Genomic DNA, 23,665 nt, shown 5'->3' on the forward strand with positions numbered 1-23,665 from the left:
ATGTTTTACCTTTGAAATTCAGTCTTGATTGATGCTCCTATGTTTCTACTGTTGAATTTTAGAAGAACTATCCATTTTTGTAGCAACTACTATTTTAGAGAGTTTACAAAGAGGTTAGTACTTGCAAATAAACTTCTTTAGAAGGAGCTATATAATCTTAGAATTGTCCTCTAGATTAGCCAGAATTTTAACAGTTAAGTCATACAAGTATTCTCTTGTTCCCTCTATGTATCAGTGTCAGGATTTCCTTTTCTTTTTATTTTCTTTCTTTCTTTCTTTCTTTCTTTCTTTCTTTCTTTCTTTCTTTCTTTCTTTCTTTCTTTCTTTCTTTTTATTGTCTCATAAGCTCCCTTTGCCTACATAGCTTCTGCTATTCAGACATTGCTTCTTAACCAGAAGATACTTAATCTTGAAATTGCAACTACTTAGTCAAAAGATATGTTAAATGTATGAATTACGTGGCTTCTCTAGCATGTTAGGTAATACCTTTAATATTTAGCATGAAAGCAAATAGATTCTGAGGACCGCCCACTTGACTGTTCTGGTCTTCCTGTTGTTAGTCCTGGTGTTCAGCAAAAGTGCCGTGACATAGAACTGGAGATGATGCTGCAAAATGTGTGTGTGTGTGTGTGTGTGTGTGTGTGTGTGTGTAAGTCTGACTACTTTGAAAAAAATCTCTTTTAGAATTTGGGATTAGGAAAGCTGCTTTTCACAGTTGGCTTTAGTATTTCTTGGTTAAGAGTTGGGTCTTTGTGTCATTTAGAAAAAAAGTAGCCAAAGTAAACACAGCACAGCTTCCCTGTGTGGTATAGCAAGATATCCACATTAAAGCCCAGGGGTGATGAAAGGCTGGCTGGGCCCTAAATAATTTGAGTGAAATTTAGGGTATACATATTCACAAGTTTTAAGCAACATTCATGAAGATTTCATTTGTGTAATTTAAGTATCTGCTTCCAAGGAGGAGGATAGTGAATTGGTACATATAGGAATAATTTCCACCCAACACGCAAAACAATATTCTTACAGTTCAATATTTTGGGGTGTATTTGCATACTGCAAAGTTCTCCAGGGCTTCTGCTTTCTTGAAAGTTGTATGCTTTTTGGTTTAAGAACTGGGAAACACAAACTCTGCAGTGCTTTCTGCATCCTAGTTACTTATGAAGAATATTTTTTCCTCACTGGTGATGATGATAAAGATAAGCAGTGATAGTAACCCCTGCTTTTGCCTCAGAGTATAGCTGTGTTGCCTCAATTTACAAATGGGACAGCTCAAACATGGAGAAATCAACTAGCTTGATGCCCCAGAGTGAGTAGTAGCCAAAACTCAAGATTTGTTTCCACTGGAGTCTAGTCTTATTTCTCTTTCCTTTGTGCTGGCTGGAATTAATAATTAGCATCTTTCATGTCTGTACTTTGGACAGCAGTGTGGCCTTTCCTGCTGTTTATAATAATGCTGGCTTATTTACCAAAAGACAGTTGTTAAGCTATTGAACTTTCTTTAATCTGCCAAAGGAAAAGAATGAAAGCAAAAAGAATCCACCCCTTGCCACTTCCAGGTTTCAGATTTTATTTTCGGCTGTAGACTTTACAGATCTGTTGTTATGCAACCAAGTAGAATTTAGTCAAAGCACTTTTTCCTGTGATAGAGTCTTTTCTGTTTGTTACATGGAAACTGGTTGTCATTGTATCACATGCTGCATGTGAACCTGACCACATTCCATGCCCATGGGAACAGTGAGGGTGGTGCAGAAGGTGAGCTGGAAGAACTTGTTAGCAGCATTGTAGATTCTCTGAGTCATAGATAGACACCAAATAATTTTATCTAGTTATTTTTTGAAGAACAAGAACAACAAAAATAAAAACCAGGTTTTAGATAAAAAGGCATTTCGCCATTGTTACTTACTTTACAAAATGAACAATTCCATAACAACTCATGGGTATACTGCTTATTATTATCATATAATTAGTTATTAGTGTTAATAATGTGTATTATGTATTATTTAAGAACTTATTAAGTAGTTGCAAGATTGTAATGAAAACTTTTTAAAAGAAATCGTTTATACTTGAAATAATACTGGAAGAAACATTGCAAAGATGTAACTGAGGTTTTGATATATCCTTCACCAAATTACCCTAGGCTTTAAGAATTACCTAGGGAAAATTAGTGTTCTGGGTCACTGATAGTCTATGTACCATGCAAAGATTTGCATATATTTAAAACATTCATATCTAATGACTGAGCTAAAGTGACTGTCATTTTTCTTCTCTAGCTATATAAACTATAGGAAACTAGACAAAATTTTTCTTGTCTTAAACAAAACTATTATAATAATGTATTTTTTTTTAAAAAGGACAGTTTGTTCTTTGATAGTTCTTGTGTATATACAGATGACACAATTTCAGCTGAAATTTATCACTCATTCATTATTGTAGCTTAAAAAGCCTAACTGATTATTCTCTTTCTCAGTCCTTCTAAAGTCTGATAGTGGATGTAGTAGTGCTTGTCACTAATACTACCACTCAAGAGGAATAAATAAACCTTGAATACATAGGCTTGCATTAAAAATTCAGCATGGGCAGATGTAGCTGTCTCTTGTGAGACTATGCCGGGGCCCAGCAAACACAGAAGTGGATGCTCACAGTCAGCTAATGGATGGATCATAGGGCTCCCAATAGAGGAGCTAGAGAAAGTAGCCAAGGAGCTAAAGGGATCTGCAACCCTATAGGTGGAACAACATTATGAGCTAACCAGTACCCCGGAGCTCTTGACTCTAGCTGCATATATATCAAAAGATGGCCTAGTCGGCCATCACTGGAAAGAGAGGCCCATTGGACTTGCAAACTTTATATGCCCCAGTACAGGGGAATACCAGGGCCAAAAAGGGGGAGTGGGTGGGCAGGGGAGTGGGGGTGGGTGGATATGGGGGACTTTTGGTATAGCATTGGAAATGTAAATGAGTTAAATACCTAATAAAAAATGGAAAAAAAAAATAAAAGTTTAAAAATAAAAAAAATAAAAAAAAAAAAAAATCCAGCATGGAAGACTTGTTTTGCATAAGAAATAAGTAGAGTTTGAATATATAGACTAACATTGAAAATTCAGTATGGAAGATTTGTGTTGAATATTTATATTTTAACTAGGGAATACCATAATAAATTTTATTTCTAGGAGCATAGAAATATTAAATGTTCATAGTTTTTGTATGCATGTGTTATTTAAAAGTTAGCATTCTTGTGCCAACTTTGTTTTCTCAAAATTTTAAAATCTGAAAACATAATAAACACAGAAACAGAGCTGCATTTAGTTTTCAGGACAAAACATGAGCCAAGTTCTCACTGGTCGACTGAATGTCCACAAAGCTCATACGACATAATGTATCGTCAAGTTTTAATGCACAATAGGATGCTAAAGAACTAAGTGTGAGAGCTGATTAGTAGGACTCACTGCCTATCTGTTTTGGTAGAATCAGCACTCTGTATAAGTTATTTTACCATATGATTGATATTTGAACTACAGATTTCACTTTTGAAAAGAAAGTCACCAATTATTGCCTCCTTTATCAACACAAAGTTTACCTATAGAAATCATCACCATGAGAAAGTTCTGGGAAGTCTGTTCCCAGGCATCACACTGTATCATAAACTGATGCCTTTGGGTATGAGTGTGTGATGCATATGGAGCAATGACCTTCTCCCTTCCTTGGATTCTGATGACTAGCTTTGCTATTTTTGTGCATTTTCTTGAAGTAAAATATTCAACCTTTTCAAACTGCATTTTTGTAAGGAAGCCAAGTGGCAGAGTTGCTTGCTTGACTCTGCACAGAGCTCTGCAATGCTGATGGTGCTCTCTTCTTCTCTCCACCGGCTCCTTTCATTTTCATAGATGCACATCGGGAATTCCTTCACAGGCCTGCGTCTGGATACGTGCCAGAGGAGATCTGGAAGAAAGCTGGTAAGAATTGTTTAAAAACACGAGTTTAGTGTTCTGGCAGCTGTGTGCAGTTGTTAATGCTGTGATGTGAGGAGTGACAAGAGAGGACTTCACTGCGAACAGCAACAATAGCAAAAGCAAAGCAAAACAGAGTGAAAACCACAAAACAAAACAAACTGAAAGGAAAAAAAAACCCTCATTAATATTCTCAAACCAGGCCTGATTAAAACATGAAATAGTTTTTATTTTCATAGCATCTGCTAGTGCCGTTATAATTGAAAGGCTGGCATGCTTCCTTTATAACCTTCTCCCCTCCCCCCCCCCCCCTTTTTGTAGCATCTGTAATGGTTTCAGAGTGAAATTTTGGCACAGGAGGTCTTAGCTTGCGTGGAATTGTTCTTTGATGAGGAAAGAAATCCAGTGTTTTAGGAATTAAATTACACACATCAGCATTTTTCTCTGTGTTCTGAAGTCGGACCTAATCTAGTAGACTTGTTAAGGAACTTTGGAAGGATCATTATTGTTTGGTTACAGTCTGGTATTAAAATCACTCTTCTGTAGTATTTAATATTAAGCCACCAGAGCTAAGTTCCTTTCTAAGTTGAGCAACAGAGTCGTTGGGTCTTTAATTTCCACACACACCGTTCATTCACTCCCATTACTATCTGTTGCTGTGCATTTTGTGGTAGATTTGAAGCTTCCCATGACCCACTGACATGCTATTGGGCTTAAAGAGTAGAGCTGGCAGACTCTCTGCGGAGCACCAGCTAAGCATGAAATCTTTAAAAATCCAATGCAGGAGATCAAAGATAAGCCTGGTTCAAGAGCCTATGAGTACACCCAGAACAGACAATAGCTGTGTATTTGAGCTGCTGAAATTTCAACTGTTGAGACAGTGGGCACATGACTGGCCAAGCTAAGTCTTGGAAAGTCTTTGTTGCTGTTATTACTGTTTTTCAGCAAAAGACTTTTTAGATTTTGGTTGGATTCAGATGTTTGTGGCTCTTTACCACTTGGTGAATACTTGGTCATGTGTACTTTATTCTTGTATTTTATAAAATATCTAAGAAATACTACTTTTTGTGAGGATGGTAATCAGTTTCCCAAGTCTGATAGAACTGTGTTTCAAAGCTCAGATCGAGAGCTAGAAAGTGCTCTCACATGTCTCTCTACAAAGCCAATGGGTCCTCTGGCATAATTGCTGAGATAAGAGTGGTGCTCACCCATGTCATTCATAATAAATACATCCATCCCCATCCCTATGTGTGTATATATACATGCTACATATACCCAGTTGTGCCAATAGTCTCAGGGTTCTCCCAAGTTGTTACTAACCTGCTAAGTGCCCTCCAAATCCTAGAAGTTGCTGTATCTTCCCATTGCTTCTTTTTTTTCTTTCAAATCCACTTTTGAGCACCCAAGGCCTGCCATTTCAATAAGAGGTACAAAGAATTGTCATTTAGGGTAATGAAAGGATGAGTTTCTGTGTTAGGAAAAAATGTCCTTCTCTCTTCCCTTCGTTACCTATATTTAAGCTAAATTCTCGATTGCTCCTAAAGAAAATTGACCGTGAGGTCTTGTGTAACCCAAAGTCCCTCTGCTGTTATCTGCTAATAAGTAAAAGCAGGTTTTCTTGAATACATTCACCGTCTTTCATGGTCAGATTGAATAGCTAAGCATAAAGGAATTCCTCCGGGGGCAGCAAGCAATGGGCAGCCAATACAGAAGCATACTGTGTATTTTCCACTGGATCCAAGTTGTAGCTTTTCTTCTTTTTGGTTTTTCTTATTTGGCATATGGGAATCTATGGAATCGTCCATTTTGTTTTCTTCCCAGTACACTTTGTGCATTCTGAACCGAGTCTTGATGTAGTTTAGGTTCATGGGACTAGGAAGTTGAGAAAGAACAATTTTGTCTCTCTTGTGTCCATGCAATACTGAAGATGGAGTGAACCTTGCCAGGAGAGTTTCCGGTTACTTTTAGATGTATCTTTCAATTACATCCTTTGTCATGCTAAGATATTGTTTGGTTGTGGTACAGGTGACATTTATTCTTTTCTCACTGCGGTTCCCACTCATCACATCGAACAGTCTGGACTAATTTTCTATAGATGAATGCTAAATATTGAGGTGTGAATGGAAGCTTTACCCAGAGAGCTCTATAAAGTGATTGCGGGATTTTCCTGGGCAGACTTCTTAAAAGCAGGTGTGGACTTCCCAGTGGGTATCAAGGATGTAGTATTCCTAATGAATATCCATGTGTCCAGCACATGAAAATACCACAGTCAAACTAACCATCACTCAGCTTCTTACACTTGGAAAGGACTCTCAAACTTAACGTTGTAAGCAGAAAAACCAAACAAAATCCAGAGCTAGGCTTACTAGTTCACACCTGTAATCCCTATAGTTGAACACTGAGGCAGAGGAGCAAGAATGAGGCAGGATGCTACAGGATGAGACCCCATCTCATAAAACCAAACCAAAATGCAACAACAACAAAGGCCCCCAAGCAATAAGCAAACCTGACTACTCTGTTTTTAAAAGAGAAACCTACAAAGTGTACCTTTGTCATGAAAATACTACATACCATTTTCACAGTAAAAGAAAACTAAGCAGAGTTTAAAATATTTGAAAAATGCTGAATAGACACAACTCTTACTCAATACAACTTTTATGTAACACACTCACTGGATTGTCCTCACTGGAAATTACAATTATAAAGAACTTACTTTGATTTTGATGTGCATTTGGCGCATTTTGCCTGCTTTTATATCTGTGTAAGGGTGTCAGCTCTTGGAGTTATACATAGTTGTGGACTGCCCTGTTGGCACTGGGAATTGAACCTGGGTTCAATTGGAACCCAGCAATCAGTGGCTCCAACTGCAGAGCCATCTCCCCTGTCCCAGAAATTATAAAAGTAAATGTTTTTAATTGTGTTTTCCAGTATTTATGTCATTTTATTTTGAAACAATTGTGAACCTGGATGCAAATTTCAAAAAAAAATTGTAATCCTTTCTATTTTCATCCGGACTCTTCATTTTACTGTTATTTTGATAGAGTGCACACATTCTTCTCTCACACTTTGTATCTTTCTCTCTGCCTCACTATCTGACACACACATTCATGCATGCACGAACAAATTCACACACAAATATACATGCACACACACAGAAACATATGCAAAAAACCCATACACACAAACATACAAATGTACACAAACATACACAAATATGCACACACACATGCCCACACACATGAACACACACATACACATAAACATACATACACCCACAAACCTACATATACACAAATGCTCACGCAAACACACATGCACATGTACACACATACAAAAACATATGCAAAGAACCCATATACACAAACATACACATGCGCACAAACACACACAAATATACACACACACTACACCTATACACACACATATACAAGTAAACACACACACACATACCACACACTCAATACATAAACACACAACTAACATAAATACTAATATACACTCACAAACACAAACATGCACACACACAAGAGAGACCCTATGTAAATTCTGTATATTCCTCCAATGATAGTTTAATGTTAATGTTAGTTAATCCACATTAAAAAAAAAAAGATTATAAACCCTTACAAACCAAGGTGGCAACATTCACTTTTCTCTAAAAGTTATATTTTTAAAAACAACAGCAAAGAAGACAAGTGAACTCAAAAGTTACAAAGAATCCTTACAAAACTGAAGGGGAAAAAACAAACATAAAAGTAGTTTTAAAATTGTGACTGAATGTTTTCTTCAGTATATTTCTTTTCAAAGGATCAGAGAATGTTTGCAGTTGGTAATAAATATTCAAGCACCTTGCAAATGTCCTACCAATTCTCTTTGCTGATCTGTATATGCCTGTGGGATTAGAATAGGAATGCATAATTTAAATATAAATTGCCTGATTTGCATATACAATTAGTCAAGCTACAGCTTTGATCCTAAGCAAAAATTATTGTCCTGTATTACCACTTAGATAGAATTTTAATTCACCTTGAATATTCAAACTAAATTAGACCCTGGCTATATGGTTAGAAGGGCAGTGCTTCCCTGGTGCCCTGAGTCATTTATGTCAGGGTAATAAAGGCAGCTTTTGCCTCTTGGTGAAGAACGTGCTGTGAGCTGGGCACAATATGCTGATTCCATCCAGATTTGAAGTGCACACCTTGCAGGAGATAACGGAGGCTTATCAAAGTTTAGTTACCATTTCCAACCTGGATCGTTCCTTTATAGTACAGTGTCTGAGTCTTAACCAGACATTCTCTGCAGTGAAGGTTCTTATGGATGATAGTGCTAAGTGACAGAGGCTACAAGAAGCATGATACTGTGTCCCAGGAGAGGGCTTCTGCTGGCCTGGAGGTCACAAACTGGAGAATCAGCCACAGGAACTTATGAAACCCTGAGAGAACTTGCATCTCTTAAACTTTTCATCTACAGTAAAACATTTTTATTAGGAATCTATGTTTTTAATTAAACAGAACATTTAATTAAGGTGCTTTTTAAGTGGGTGAAACAATTAAGTGCAAACACTTGAATAAAACATGTCATAATTAGTTTTAATAGAGTGTTAATTGGTAGTAGTTTTGCCAAGTTAATAATTACTGCTTATTAAATTTTCAATTAATCATTGTCATTTTGCTTTGAATAAAGATGAAAATTAGATAAACTAATTCACAAGGAGGGTATTTTCCCTTGTTAATTTGAACGGTTATTATTATTTTTTTTTAATGGAAAGTACTTGTTTTAGTTGTCAATCTTCTGTTGAACATTGGGTGAATCTTTGCACCTCAACTGCAGCCAAAACTGTAAAGCGAATTGGATACGTTGTGTGTTTTCAGTCAGGTCTTATTGTTGTGGATTGAGGTGAGACTCCCTTTTATTTGTCCAGTGCAACAGTTGGTTGTACCAAGCTACTCTGTCTGAAGTAGACACAAAACATCTTAAAACATAGAAATGGCAAGGCTCTCTTAAAAAGATCTGTGTGATTTGCACTGTAGAAACAGATATCTGTATTATTCAAGAAATGACAAGAAAAAGTTAAACTGCACCATCTATTCCGTTATTTATTTTATATAAAGGGTCCTACTGTGTAGCCTAGGCTGGCCTTGAATTCCTGAATTATAGGCATTCACCATGTCAGGCTAAAAACTCAGTTCCTTGTGCGTCTGAATGACACATACAAGTTCCAAGTGGACATTCTTGCTCCTTAAAGGGGCCCAGAATCATTTCTGGAGGCATAATTGTGGGAGAAAAGTTAAGTAAATATATAAGCATTAAAAATATTCCCAACAAGGCCATGCCAAAAGAATTCTCATTTTTGGTGTCCTAGATAAATTTAAAAGATCAGATTGTTCTTAGAGAGTCAGAACTGCCCAGCTATTTGGATGAGAGCTGGGTTTGATCTATGAACTTCTGTTAAGGGATGGGTGCTTATGGTGCTAAGCTAACCCAGAGATATTCTGTTCCTTGGTCTGGCTCAGAGGAAGCTGTGAATGAGGTGAAGCGACAGGCAATGACGGAGCTGCAAAAAGCCGTGTCTGAGGCAGAGAGGAAAGCCCATGACATGATCACCACGGAGCGAGCCAAGATGGAACGCACGGTGGCTGAAGCGAAGAGGCAGGCAGCAGAAGATGCTCTAGCAGTCATCAACCAGCAGGAAGACTCCAGTGAGGTAAGGGCTTTTTCTTTGAAAAGAAAAGATAGAATGTTTGGTTTTGATTCCAGAAGTTCACAAACGCAAGTGGAGACTGGACTTTAGACAGATCGCTGGGAAAAACTTAGAACAGTGTGTCGAAATTCCAGGCATTGGTAGACTGACCTAGGGCTGATCCAAGCTTGTTTATTTATTAGCCACTTGGAAAGAAAGTTCTCTAACTGAGGAGTTGCATTGTGATGTGCTTTGTAATAGAAACTTAATGTGAAAGTCTTTTGATCCATGTGTATGATGTGTGTGTAATGGGGATGTATGTATGCCATGGCAAATGTCCTGTAGTCAGAAGATAACCTTACATGTTGGTCTCTTCCTTGCGTTGTGTTACACAGGGCCTCTTATTCCCCTTTGCACATGTGTTGGGAGTGACTTCTGGGGCGTCTACTGTTTCCATGTCCCATCTCTGCAGTGCAACGCTGTGATATGGATGTGTGCACTGTCCTGTCCAGCTTTACGTGGGTTCTGGGAGTTCAAGCTCAGGTCTTTAGTTGTGAGGCAAACATGTTACCAACTGAACCCCAATGCCTAATGTGAAATTCATGTTCTCCAAAGTCATATTGATGCCTGGCATTAAAATTACTTTAGTAAGAAACCCTGAAGTCCAATGCCAAAATAATGTCTGGATGATTTAAATATCTCTAAAAGATTTTACGTATAATCTTTGTTTTCATGTCTTCTATCATAACCACTATAGTGGTCTTAACATAACTTTGCTATCTGAGTAATATTATTAACTATTATTCCACTATAATGATTTCTACACATTTACACCCACACACATGTGCTCATTCAGGGCCCAGTGATTCAAGGAACTGATAAGTAAATAAACGAAAGTGTGGCAGAATGCTTTTTAAAAATATGGCTTACAGAGTCAGAACAGCATAGAATTGTTCTATGTTAATTAATATAGCACACGATCTTCAACTCCAAAATAACTCCAGATAAAAGACTGCAATTAGCTAGTCTCACAAATCGGAACTAGCAAAGGCACAGACTGATAAATCAATGGTCTACTACAATACGTATCTGTAATTTGTGAGGGAGAGTAAGAATTTAATTTGTAGCAGGCTTTTCTGCAGATGAAAGACCCTGCGGGACTCACTCAGTGCCCAGAGTTTCTATTTAATGTGTAGCAGATGAATAACAAGGAGACAAAAGGAATTGATTTTCAACATTTGGAAGTTTCTCAGGAAGAGGGGGACAAAGGGAAGTTTATCTGCCTTTTAATGGCTGACTTTTCCATTGTTGAATTAAACTAGACAGAAATTCAATTTTACTGGCATCTTGCCTCTAAGATTTATACGGACTTTGTTTTTTTGGAGTTGATTAGTGTCTTCTGAAGAGAGCTTGTACAACTTGGTGATAGTATGAGTCACACATACCAACCTCTATATATTTTTACTTTCACATGAACATCCTAAGCCTATATTTATATGTAGAGTATTTGTAGAGGGTTGACTTCTAAAGACAAATACCTAGGAAAGAAATAAGTTAGTATATTTACATTCAGGCAGTAGTACGCTGGAGCCCTTCAGTCTCTGAATACTTAGTGTCTTTATTATAAGACACTATAAAGCAATGCCAAAAAACCAAAAACAGTATGATTTTGACACTGGTCTTGGTGTTTGTATTATATAGACCTCAAGTTCAGGTTGACAAAACTTACCAGGACTCCTCCCACACAACCTGAAGGGCTCTGGTATCCTCAGGCTAGGGCAGACCCATTCTGACTCTTATGTTGACTGGTCCATCAGGTGAGGAATCTGTCAGAAATATGAGGCCTTCCATTAAATATATATATATATATATATATTCCTTACAATTCAGGATTCTCTCCTATACTTTTAAGGTTTGTAATTTCCACCAGGCAGTGATGGCACATGCCTTTAATCCCAATACTTGGGAGGTAGAGGCAGGTTTCTGAATTCAAAGCCAGCCTGGTCTACAGAGTGAGTTCCAGGACAGGGGCTACACAGAGAAACACTGTCTCGAAAAAACAACAACAATAATAATAATTATTATTATTAAAATAAAAGTAAAAAGGTTTATATTGACCACAAATAAGGCATTTTAGATAATTTGTGATTTTTTTTTTTCTTTTAAGAAAAAAAAAAGTCTGGTTATGGAAGAAACTGGTTGAAATGATAATATATGTATTATCATTAAGTATAACAGATATTGATTTTTGTTCCTCTTTTTAGAATCATTTCTTAAATGCATTTGAATGTTTGGTCCCTAGTTGCTGGGTCTGTTGGGAAGGATTTGGTGTGGCCTTGTTGGAGGATGTCTGTTACTAGGAGTTAGCTTTGAGGAGATAGTGTTGTTTGCTTTGCTTTGCTGATAAGAAAGCTGAGTCTTGGATGTTGTAGGACACTTGTTCCATGGCTTAGATGGTACTTGTGAGCTGGTTCTCAGCCCAAGTTGCCATGGTAGCCACAGGGCAATAGGTTATTTTTTCCCCCCAGACCAAGTATATACTAGTATTTTCCAATTATTGATACACAATTCTCTAATCTTGTAAACTAATAACATCACAACTAAGACAATGACAAGGAAATTTGAATATCAACCATGATGTAGGAAGAAATAGGAGGTTGGGGAGAGAGGGAGGGGGAGACCACAAGTAGGGCCTGTGGTATTTGGTTAGAGTAGTTATAGGAACTAAAGAAAGCAGAATTAACATAAAATGTCCCAGTCTTAGGACTATGTGCTACCAGTGACTCACCTGGATGGCACTAGACTCACCTTTCGGTTTTAGAGGGAGGTAGGCTCCATATAGAACAGGGGGTTCCCAGGCAGGGAGTGTTGCCTGGAGAGGCAATAGGCACACAAGAAGCAGGTTTGGGTCATTGGTTTGGAGAGACTGTGGAAACTCCATCAGGTATAGAGAGCTTAGAAAGGAGGAGACAGCTCTCTGCCTCTCAAACGCCTCAAGGGAATAAAGCAAACGTTATAATGGAAGGCACAGAGTATTAGCCTTCTGCAAACCAAAAGTCAGTGGACGTTTCGCCACAGGGGAATTAAAAAGATGGAATGAATCTTTAGGGAGTCTGCATGAAGACAGGAAGGATGGAGGAGATGCTCCTGGACACTAAGGACGTTCTTTCCTTGTAGCTGTTCATGCCTTGGGTGAGGGCACTTGATTTGGATGATGGGCAAGCGTTCAGAATCTAGTGGTACAGGGGCACTGTGTCTGGAACAGGAACTGACCCTCCATCTTGATTCCAGCAAGTGCTAAGGGAAGGAGCCAGGCTGACCACTTGCTGTGTGTGCAGGACCTCAGGCTCTGTACTGAGCCCTGGCATAATTCTGAGCAATCCTAGAGTTCCTAGTTTCGCTCCAAGAGCTTAAGCTAATTGCCTATGGTTTTAATATCACTCAACAGTGGCACTGAAAATGAAACACAGGCTGCCCTGACTCTGAAGCCTGTGGTTAGCTGCTGTGACATCTTGGTGTGGTCTTCTAACCAGTGGGGCCACAGTGGGACCCCCGAAAGGATCTGACATTGGCAGAGTGGGACATTTTGAAAAGAGTGTTTAATTAGCAGCCTATGTACCAGCTAGATGGGGTTGAGGAGGGCTCAACTTTTAAGGTTTCTGTGTCCTGAACTGCAAAATATCCATAAGCATGATTTTAAAAGGTCGAGTGCAATGCAGGTCTAAGATGTGGTTGAATTCACAGTGTGAGTTCAAGTCAGGGTGTTGCTTCTATAGAGTTTTGTTTTTGTAGAACTAGTAGTAGAGCCAGCCCTTTACATTTGTGGAATTTTAGGTAGAACAATTTTACTTAAATGTCTTAAGCATCAGTTACAGATAAGACCTAGTAAAACGGACAATAATTCCAGAGAAAACCTTTTGTCTCTCAGAAAAAGAATTTTCGACATTGATGACTAGGAGGGGTGCCTTTTGCTGAAAGCATGGCCAGATTATTCTCTGTTTTTCTAAATAACAAGATAAAGGAAAGAGCTTTCCTGCCTGAGGGACAAAGAGAATTACTGATAAGATAAGAAGGAACTGAATCTTTGCTCCGAAACTCCAGCATCCAGAATCTTCCATCCATTCTTGCTATATCTGTATATAAAGATATGCCTAGTGTATTTTGCAAAAAGGAACTTTGTATCCAGCCTTAGATTCGTCACCTGCATTCCAGTGCTGCAGTTTTGCCCAATTGCTGTGCTAAAGCAACATGATCAATAGCGACTCTTTTGGCTTATGGTTTCCTCGGCATATGAGCGGAGAGGAATGGGTGCAAGGGAAGGAAACTGACAGCTCACATCCTCGACCGCAAGCATGAGGCAGAGAAAGAAAACTAGAAATAGAGGGAGGATTTAAATTCTCCAAGCCCACTCCCAGTGACACGTTCTCCAGCAAGGCCACCACTCCAAATAGCCCTACCAACTCTAGGGGCTGAGGGGTCAGATGCCCTAAATAGACAATGGGAGATAACATTTCTTTAAACCACTACACATGCCTTCCTCCACTTCCAGATGAAATGTTCAGTGTCTATACCGCTTGTTAGGCATCAGTTGCCTAGATTTGTACTCACAGACAGGAAATTTAGTAGAGTTATCCAAGAGAAATATGATACAAATGGCCTTTCGTGGTTTCTGATAAACGTATAAGAAGAATCCACTTTGGAGGGTTTGGGTGTCTTGGGTTTTGTTTTTGTTTGGTTGACTAGGCTTTTTGTTGCTTGAGGATGTGTGTGGGTTTTTTGTTTGGTTGACTTGGCTTTTTGTTACTTGAGGATGTACTAAAGTTCCCTGCACATTCATTGCAATGCTGTGTTAAGGGCAATAAAACACATGCAACTTTTTAAGACATTTTAATCCTGCTAGATCATTCAGTTGCTCTTTGTTTCACCTTCCTACACCTGAAGGCTGTTACCCTCAGTGGTAGGGGGTAAATGGATAGGGACCAAAGAACTTTAGAGTGGAGCTGGAGGTAAAACTAACCAGAGCCCTTAACTCTTAGATCAGAACCAGGAAGGGCTAAGGCAAGGGGCCTCAGCTCTCGCAGCTCTCCTATCCAAAACATCTGTTTCTGTATTTGGCTCAGCTCCATTTTTTTTTTTATTCCTAAAATTGTTCCCATCTTTGAAAACACTTTAAAAAATAAAGAAGTCCCCGTTCTGTCTCCTCTTTCCACTCTCCAGCACATGCATTTGTAATTACCTGGTTTAGTCTGTGTGTTTAATCAGTTTAAATTGAGAATGTTGCGTACATCTGATTTCAATCTGAAGGAGCCATTGAGTACTGGGCAGTTACCACCCTGGAGTCTGCCAAAATGTGCCTCTGCCAAAACACGATAGGACTCACACCAGGGTATTTCCTAAAGACGCCACTTGACTCAGATTAGATGTTTAATTTCCTTAAAATATTGTTTTGGATTTGGGTCTCTGTTCCCTAATTGGGATTTTCTGATGTAATTTAGGAATATCGCTTATTTGCTGAGTTTGTTCCAGGACCCAGCTGGCAATCTCCTGAAAGCTAAACCACACAGAAGGAAACCTCTCTCTGAGTGCATAGTGTTGTACCTCGAGCTTTGAAGGCTGGGCCAGGCCCACATTTACTGACAACGCCATGGAAACATCATCCATGTAATTCGGTAGAGTTAAGTTTGGGAGAGGAAGGCTTCCAAATACAGTGATGGTCAGAGTTTGTGCACCTACATGATTTTCTTTTCCATTTTTGTTCTTTTGAGAATGGGTTTTCAAGATCCCAGTAGAACAGCCCAGGACTGACTGGCCTTAGCCTCATGTGTGATGAGATTGCAGGTGTGAACTAACAAACCTGGCCTCTTGAGACATTCATCTTAAATTAATCAGACTAGAAAAATATAAGTTGTAGTACTAATTATCCATTACAGATTTGTTTAACTAACAACATTCACATATCAACTCAGTGTGATTTGAGATTCTGTTGTGCTTTTCTTCCTAGCACTGAAATTTATGAATGATTAAGAGTTAAGGTTACAGAGCTGAATGTTTTCAAAAATGAATGTGTGTGTGTGTGTGTGTGTGTGTGTGTGTGTGTGTGTGTGTGCATGTGTGCATGCTCTGTGCAGATCAGAGAACAGTGTTCAGGAGTGGTGTTTCTTCTTCCATCACATTGAGGCAAAATCCATCTAATTTCTGGGGCTATGGTATATTCCACCAGGTATGTTCTACCTCCTGGTCATCTGGATGTACCACAATATCTACCCATGTACATGTGTACTTAGATTCAACTTACACAGAACATAGAATTACACACTGAGCTATCTCATTGGTCCTTTTAGAAGTTTTGAAACCAGAGTTCAAGTTCTTTGTTTCCTGTCCTTGAAAGGCTCCAGAATCCCCTTGTAGGCTCCAGATCACCCAGCTAATGTAATTCCTGGAAAAACCCTATATAGTCTACATATCAGGGGAACGGTGTGACATTTTGGCTGTGTTTTTAATAAGCTCATGAGCCCGTCTCTAAACATACTTTCACCATAATGAAACCATAATAAACAGAAAACACAGTAAGGAACCTTGCAAAAATCTGAGTTGTTACTTTAAAATCTGTTTTAATTGTGATGAAACCATAACTGTCAGCCAGGTGGGTTATTGGACTCTAACTAAAGATCTGGTTTTGCAAGAAAATAATCAAAGCCATTGACAAGAGCTGAGGATGTAGCTGAGTGGGCGGACACTTGCTTAGCCTGTGGAAGGCCCTGGTTCCTGCAAAAACAGAAGGAAGTCCTAGAAAGCTTAGTTATGTAAGGCTACAGCCACCCGACACAGCTTTTCACAGCAGAATTAGTCTTTCTAAGGAACTAGAAACATGTTTTCCTCCTGAGATGAACATTTTGATATGGCTTTCGGAGGCTCTGTCTCTCCTGCAGGAAGCATCCTTGAGAGTTTTGTCACAGTTGGTCTCCACCCCTGTGCCCTTGCTTCCATTAGATCCTCCCACACAGGTGTTCTTGCATCTCTAGGACATCTGTGCTCCAATTCATGAGGTGTTTATCTTAGCGTGTAAATCTCAGAGGTAACCTCATTCCTGCTTTTCTCATGTCTTGCAAGATGCCACATGAAGCTGGCAGCTGGTGTTCCGGAGCCAGGGTTTCCTTCTCCTGATGCATAGTTAAGTCCCAGTTCTCTCTGCCATTCTAAGTTCCCCAGGTTGCAAGGGGGCAACTCTACCAGCTGGGAAACGTTGTATCCAAGTAGAACAGTCGTTCACCAAGTCTTAGGATTTCTCATCTTTTAAGAGTAAATTAGGTATCAGTTCATGTGTTCTCTTTCCAAATTTTTTTTTTTTTTTGAGCATCTTTGCTGAAGTAAAGGATGCAATTCTAAGATTAACCTGGCATTTGGTTGTTAGGCATTCTGAGTGCATAGCATGGAAAGAACCGCTATTCTGCTCTAGCCTGTCTGGGCTGGGATAGAACAGGGTACTGAATGCTCTGTGTTTCTTATGGTCTACTGACTCCAATATTGTGGTCTTGTAGTTCCTTTGTGATTCCTGTTAGTATCCAGAAAGAGAAAGCCTCTATCCCTGAGTAGTATATGCATATCTAGACATTATAATATTGGTGGTAGAAGGAGAAAAGTTGGGAAATAGAAGTTGTAGTTAGTACAGAGTAGGTGATTAATTACATATGAAGAAAGCCAAATCTAGGAAGAAGGGATTTTTCTGGCAAACACTGGAAAGATCATCAGCCATTTTCATCAATGCCATAGTCTTTGCTGACAGAAAATTGAGACAATTGAGACTGAATCGAGACATTTCAGTATCTCCAGTAGAGATACTGAGAAAGTTTCCCCTTGCTTGGAAGTACATGTTAACATGTGACCATATGGGTGACAGAGCACCGTGTGTGAGAAAGTGCTAGGAGGGCACGTGGAGGTGTGGTCAGCATGCTAGCAGTGAAGTCTGAATCAGAAGGGTGCCTGGGTCCCTCCTGCTAGCATAGATAGGAAACAGTAACGTGAACAATGTGATGAACGGCCATCAGCCAAAGACCTTGGTAGGAACCAGGTAGCCCACCCAGGGCAGGGCAGCGCTTTATGTCCCAGCATCGTCTCATCAGGGTGGCTTGCCTGAGCTATGACCCTTTGGAGAGGAACACAGCAACGTCTCACACTCCTGTATTGCGGGATGGGGGCGTTGACAGGGAGAAGGGCAGCAGGTTGGAGAGGTAGGGAGAGGGTGGGGCTGTGGTGCGACTGGAAGTTCAGCCAGGGTCTTCTGAATCGTCCATTTTGTCTCTGTAGCTCTTGGAGATGTGGGAGCAGTGATGCCTTCCCTGTTTACTAGATGTTTACCTTCATGAATATTCACCTGGGATCTCTCCTTCTCCTTCAGAGTTGCTGGAACTGTGGCCGGAAAGCAAGTGAGACGTGCAGCGGCTGTAACACGGCCCGATACTGTGGCTCTTTTTGCCAGCATAAAGACTGGGAGAAGCATCACCACATCTGTGGACAGACCCTGCAGGCCCCACAGCAGGGAGACACGCCCGCTGTCAGCTCCTCAGTCACACCCAGCAGTGGGGCTGGGAGCCCAATGGACACACCACCAGCAGCCACTCCGAGGTCTACCACCCCGGGAACCCCCTCTACCATAGAGACGACGCCTCGCTAGACCTAAACTCAGACTGTCAGAGGAAAGACACCACAACCAACACGAAAGCAATTCCTCATCCTCAGATGCTCAAAGTCCCTTTTCTGTTTGTTTGTTTATAGATGAACTATCTATCTTATTTCAGTACTTCGGCAAGAGAGAACCTAACTGTATCTTTGAGGCGATAGTAGAACACAGAGGCCAGTAACGGGTCGTAATGACTTACTGTGGATAACAAAGATATCTTTTCTTTAGAGAACTGAAAAGAGAGGAAAGAATATAACGTGAAATGCTAGATTTGACCTCCTCCCTGTTATTTCCAAGTAGCTGGGATTTTAAACTAGATGACCTCATTAACCAGTGCTTTACCAAACAGCAAACCAAGAGATTGCTAATTGCTGTTGAAAGCAAAAATGCTAATATTAAAAGTCACAGTGTTCTTTATATACAATAATGGAAAAAAAAAAAAGAGGCAATTCCTCAAGGGCATGAGCGGTGGATACAGAAGTAGACATTTTAACAAGAAGATGAATGGCGTCTGTGGGTTGCTAACTGAACTTTGAAGACCCGCTGCAAAACGCGCAGATGTGCAGCAGATTGGAAGGAGACACAGATGGTCCTTTTTTTCCTGTTTCTGAAAAAGAAATAATAATATCCAGGTCAACAGAATGAAAAATGAAAGATGATTTCCAGTGCGGTGTATGACTACAGCAGCAAGAAAAAAAAATGCCATAATACAAAGGCTCCTTTTTATATATATAGTCACACACACACACACACACACACACACACACACACACACACACTTAAGAGACTCAGCCTGCAGTTAATTAGCATTCTGGCAGCTTCCAAGTCAGCCAGCTGCCCTAAATAACCCTTCAACATTTCTTCACTTTTGCAAGGTTCCACAGACTAAGACATTGGGTCTATTCCAGCTCATTCATTTTATATTGAAAACTAATTTAAAAAAAAATGGTGGCTTCAGCTCCAGCCCCTTTCCAAAATTTTTCAACCCCACCCTGTTTGGATTTTTAATTAAAATCTAGTAGTTCTCTTGGTATTAAAACACTTCTGTCCTGTGAGGTTTTCCCAATGGTGTTTTTCTTGTAAATGTGTTGGACAAATGTGAAGATGCGTTGTAGTTTACCCATATGCCCACATTTAGTCTCTTTATTCCTAGTTGGTGAGAAACCTGTATCTTTCTATGCTGCTTTTATATCTGTATGTATTAGTGATATTTCTCTAGTAGTTAAAAAAAAAAAAAAAGAAAAAAAAAACTTTTTTGGTTGTCCTCAAGAAAAGAAAAGAAGAAAAGAAAAGAAAAGAAAAAGCTATCTTTTGGAGCTGCTAACTCACTCTCTTATAGGATTTTTTTTCCTGGAAACCAGCATGCTTCATGGAATGCTAGCACATGGATGTTTTAAGAGGGATGTACATAAATGTATTTTGCACTGTCACAATGACTCCCTAGGCATGCTTTCTTTTTTTCAAACCAACTTTTTAAATATGCTAGAGCCATTTCACCAATTTTAGCTGTAGCATAGAGTAGTAGTGGAATTTTTCTTTCTTTTATCCTTTTTTTATGAAAAGAAATTATTAGGGACTTTTTTAAAAAAAATAAAATAAGATATCCTACTTTAAAAAAAAAAAGGACAGTGCATGCATATTGCTGTAAGGTTGTTTAAGTATTTCTAATTTTACAAAAAAAAAATGAAAAAAATCATTAGAGCTCCAAATGCTGAGGTGTAGACGAACAGCTTTAACCCTGCTGAGTGCCAGGTAATACAGTGTTCTTACAAAAGGGAAATCAGCCAAAGACTGATCTGAGGGACCAAAATCGGAACTTTGAAAAGCACCAGTGGTACTTTCCAAATGATCAGCAGGTTGAACATGTTCAGTGTGAATCCATTAACCCTTCGTTGTCCAGGGTCCAGACCAGAACTACTGGTTAGTTTTGAAACACATTAGCCCAGGATGTGGTTGTGTGCTTTAAGAGTCGGCAGTGCTGCAGGCTGTGTAGACAACCAAAGTTGACAAGGCTGGGAAGACACTTCTCCACATACCCATACACCAGGCATTTCTTTACAAATTGAGTACAATCCATTAGCTTGCGGGAGGGGGAGGGGAGCGGGTAATGTAGCCCTTGGATACAGTTTTAAGTGGTTGTATTTAAGTTATCTGCATAGAGGCAATCCTCCTGGGTTTGCTTTATGTCTCGAAAATCTAAGATTTTTCTTAAACCATTTCCCCCATATTTTCATATACCAGTCGGTTTTGATTTTGTTCCGGTGGTGTTGTGTTCTTTCTTTCTTTTTTTTTTTTTTTTTTTTTTCTTTTTTCTTTTCAATGGCCTTTTAATTTAGGAAGTTCTGATGAGCAAATAAATGCATCTATATCTATCTGCATGTTGGAAGTCCATCTGCCAGCACACCTGCTAAAGGCAACGAGAAGCACATAAGCAGGCTCTGAATGGGTTCTATCTTACCATGGTGCTCCCAGAATCCTTTGACCTCATTCTGCTTTCTAGTCTGCTTGTGACACTGGACAGTCCTTTCTTAGAGCTATTCTATGTTCTAGGCTACGAAGGGTTAAATAATCCCAAAAATGAGGTATGTCATACCCTCACGTCTCGATCTCAAGAAGCTGTGATGTACGTGGAACAGCACTGTTATTCTGAACACTAGTGTGTAAAGTAAGGATTAGTACAGTCCGTCTCATTACTTTTTAATTCAGGGCACCCTGAGTGAAAACCAATACAAAAAAAAAAAAAATCCCTAACTCTGAGCTCTATCTCTAATTCCTCTTCCTCCTTCCCCTCTTCCTCCTCCTCTTCCTCTCCTCCTGTTTTGCTACATTCTCCTCAGTGGCAAAAAGTTTCACTCTACCTCTGACAGCATGTATATTGCACCAGTAGCTAACAAAAACTGGTCTAGTCAAACCAAATGGGCACAAAAGAACCAGGATACCAAAAGTCATACAGCTGCAAACCATATCACTTCTTGGTAACAATGCAGACCTCATAAACCTAAAAAAGAGAAAGAAAAGAAAACTTTTGTTACTTTCCTTTTTTGCTTGTCACTTATATACAGGCTATGTGAGAGTATTGATTTGTAGGTATTACACATTAAAAAAAAAGTTATCTTCATTGGATAGAATTGAATGGTGGTCGCTGATAGGAATAGGGCGTCCTCTATCTCTTATCTCTGTCTCTTTTCTCTTTCTCTTTCTCTGTCATGAGACTGTGTGTGACAGGGCCACCTGTCTTTTTTATTTTTATTTTTCTGAACTTTTTTTTTTTTAATGTGTAGGTGCATGTCTTGGGGATTTAAAAATTTCAAGGCTGGTTTACTTATGCAAAGCATGCCTATGTCTGGAATACTTAGGGAAAGAAAGCGACTCCATGTTGTCCGAATTCCTCAAGGGACAGAAAAAAAAAAATTGGAGACTGTTGAAATGCAGATTTGAAGTAATTTTATTTTAATTATTTTGGGTTCTGCGACATTATTGTGAAAAATTAAAGTTGTTGTGCAATACTTAATTCAGACACGTGCCACAAGTTAACGGTAGACTAACACTGGGGGGCGGGGGCTAGGCATCACGCTTTTGTCTGCATACTCTTGAGCTTTTAAGTCTACTATGTCCGAACTGTGGTTTCTTGTTTATCCTTTTTTTTTTTTTTCCTTAGTTGGACTGTAATGTATGGTCTGTCAACCTGTGAATCTTTAAAGTATGATTCAGGTATTGTTGTACTCTTTACTGTGTAATAAAAATGCTTAAAAAAAAGTCTGTATTCTGTCTCCCTTATCTTTACTGTGTGCCAAGGCTACCACTCAGGGACCTTAGCCTTGAAGGGCAGTTCTTCATGGAGCATGCCCGGAGTCTAGTCAACTCCAGAGTATGTCTCTAACATGTGTTAGTTCATCCCTGAGTGATGAGGGAGAATGATAGAGCACAGAGGACATTCCTGAGGTCATTGTAGTCAAATGTAGAAGGACTCTCAAAGTCCTCCATAAGAAAGGAGAGCATAGTCTAGGGGTCTCCTTCTCTAGAAAGGTCCATTTACCATCTTCTAAAGCTCTGACATGCAGAAGGTTGCTCCCATGCATAGCTGCAGGATGTACACACTAAGACACTCCATCCGTCTTGGATCCTCACTGCCTTTAATCAGATGTTGCCAGCATGTTCACACTTGGTTTTGTACACTTGTAATACACAGTATGGTGTGTCCAACTTGTTTCTAAGACCCATGTCCATCTAACACACATAAGTATATATTTTTTCATGCACTAGCTATAAAGTAGCTTAGAATTTGGAGAACCTATTGGTCTACCCTAGGAACACAGTCAATTTTCGAGTACTTTACACAACATATTTTTTTTAAAGGAATGTATACACTACATTCTGGTAAAACTTCTTGTTTGCTTGAAAGATTCCCACTATGGCCTAAAAACTAGTTTAAAGGGATAAAGGGAAATGCAAGGCCTGAATCTGAAGAGACAGAGACATCAGAGATGCTGATGAGTGGGAGGGTAATCTTCAGCTTCCTTTGTATGCTAACTAGGCCCCTATACCTGTCCTGAGACCTGGCTTCTTCAAGGATATTGAGAAATGCAGCCTATTTTACAGAGTGAGGAAAGGAGGGAGGGAGAGAGAGAGACAGAGATAGAGACAGAGAGAGTTTAAAAGCCTAGATAGTGCATATCTTATCCCTACAAAATAAACAGGCTGAATATTTAATTAAGTAGTTAATTTTTTTCCCCACTCAAAAGCCTGCCCAGCCTTTCCTTATTTGTACAGATACATTTTCTTTTTCTTTTCAAAATGGAACAGACCAGAAACCAGAAGACATGGAGGCTAGAACGGAGTCGCCTTGAAGTAGCCCCTTTATAAGCTGTCCTTGAAAAACAGCTCTGTGACATATTTGTATGACTGGATATGCTGGACAAATGCGTAATGAGTTTAGTTAAGATGAAGAATGTGAGCAAAATCAGCAGCTTCTGGGTGGTGAGCACCATTTTTTAAAAGAATGTTATTGATGTATTTGATAATATAAAAATGATGTTTGCCATGAAAGAACACTAAGTTATTTCCCCAAAATGGAAGGGGAAGAAATGATCAAAGAGGTGCTTTTCTGTATGGGTGTTTATATCTTTATTCCAAGGTGAATGAATAAAGTTGTACTTGCCTAAACTGGTCCCTGGTCAATCTCTTCTCAGCATTACTAAAAAAAATGAATCAGACAAAAACCAGGAAATAAATTTTCCACAAACACAGAAGGGGATATAGGGCCGGAGTTGTTTTTCCTTTGCTTCTGGGACTTTCTGATTTAAATAAACATTTGCCTAAAAGACTTCCAAATAAATATGTGAGAAATCAATGGGGGGTTTATTAA

At 39.2% G+C, this 23,665-nt stretch overlaps 1 protein-coding gene across 13 annotated transcripts in view; it reads left to right on the forward strand.

The window, feature by feature from the left end:
- Window positions 1-23,463, forward strand: part of Runx1t1 (RUNX1 translocation partner 1) — a 152,429-nt gene extending 128,966 nt beyond the window's left edge. For all 13 annotated transcript variants that reach the window (XM_030253116.1, XM_006537568.4, XM_030253120.1 and 10 more), the window contains 3 exons: window positions 3,884-3,952; window positions 9,457-9,647; window positions 18,019-23,463. In XM_030253116.1, the coding sequence (XP_030108976.1) occupies window positions 3,884-3,952; window positions 9,457-9,647; window positions 18,019-18,294 (536 nt within the window). In that variant the 3' untranslated portion in view covers window positions 18,295-23,463. The remainder of the gene's footprint in view (window positions 1-3,883; window positions 3,953-9,456; window positions 9,648-18,018) is intronic.
- Window positions 23,464-23,665: the final 202 nt, after the last annotated feature.

The sequence above is a fragment of the Mus musculus genome, chromosome 4 (assembly GCF_000001635.26).
Source record: "Mus musculus strain C57BL/6J chromosome 4, GRCm38.p6 C57BL/6J".
In the NCBI taxonomy this organism is placed as follows: domain Eukaryota; kingdom Metazoa; phylum Chordata; class Mammalia; order Rodentia; family Muridae; genus Mus; species Mus musculus.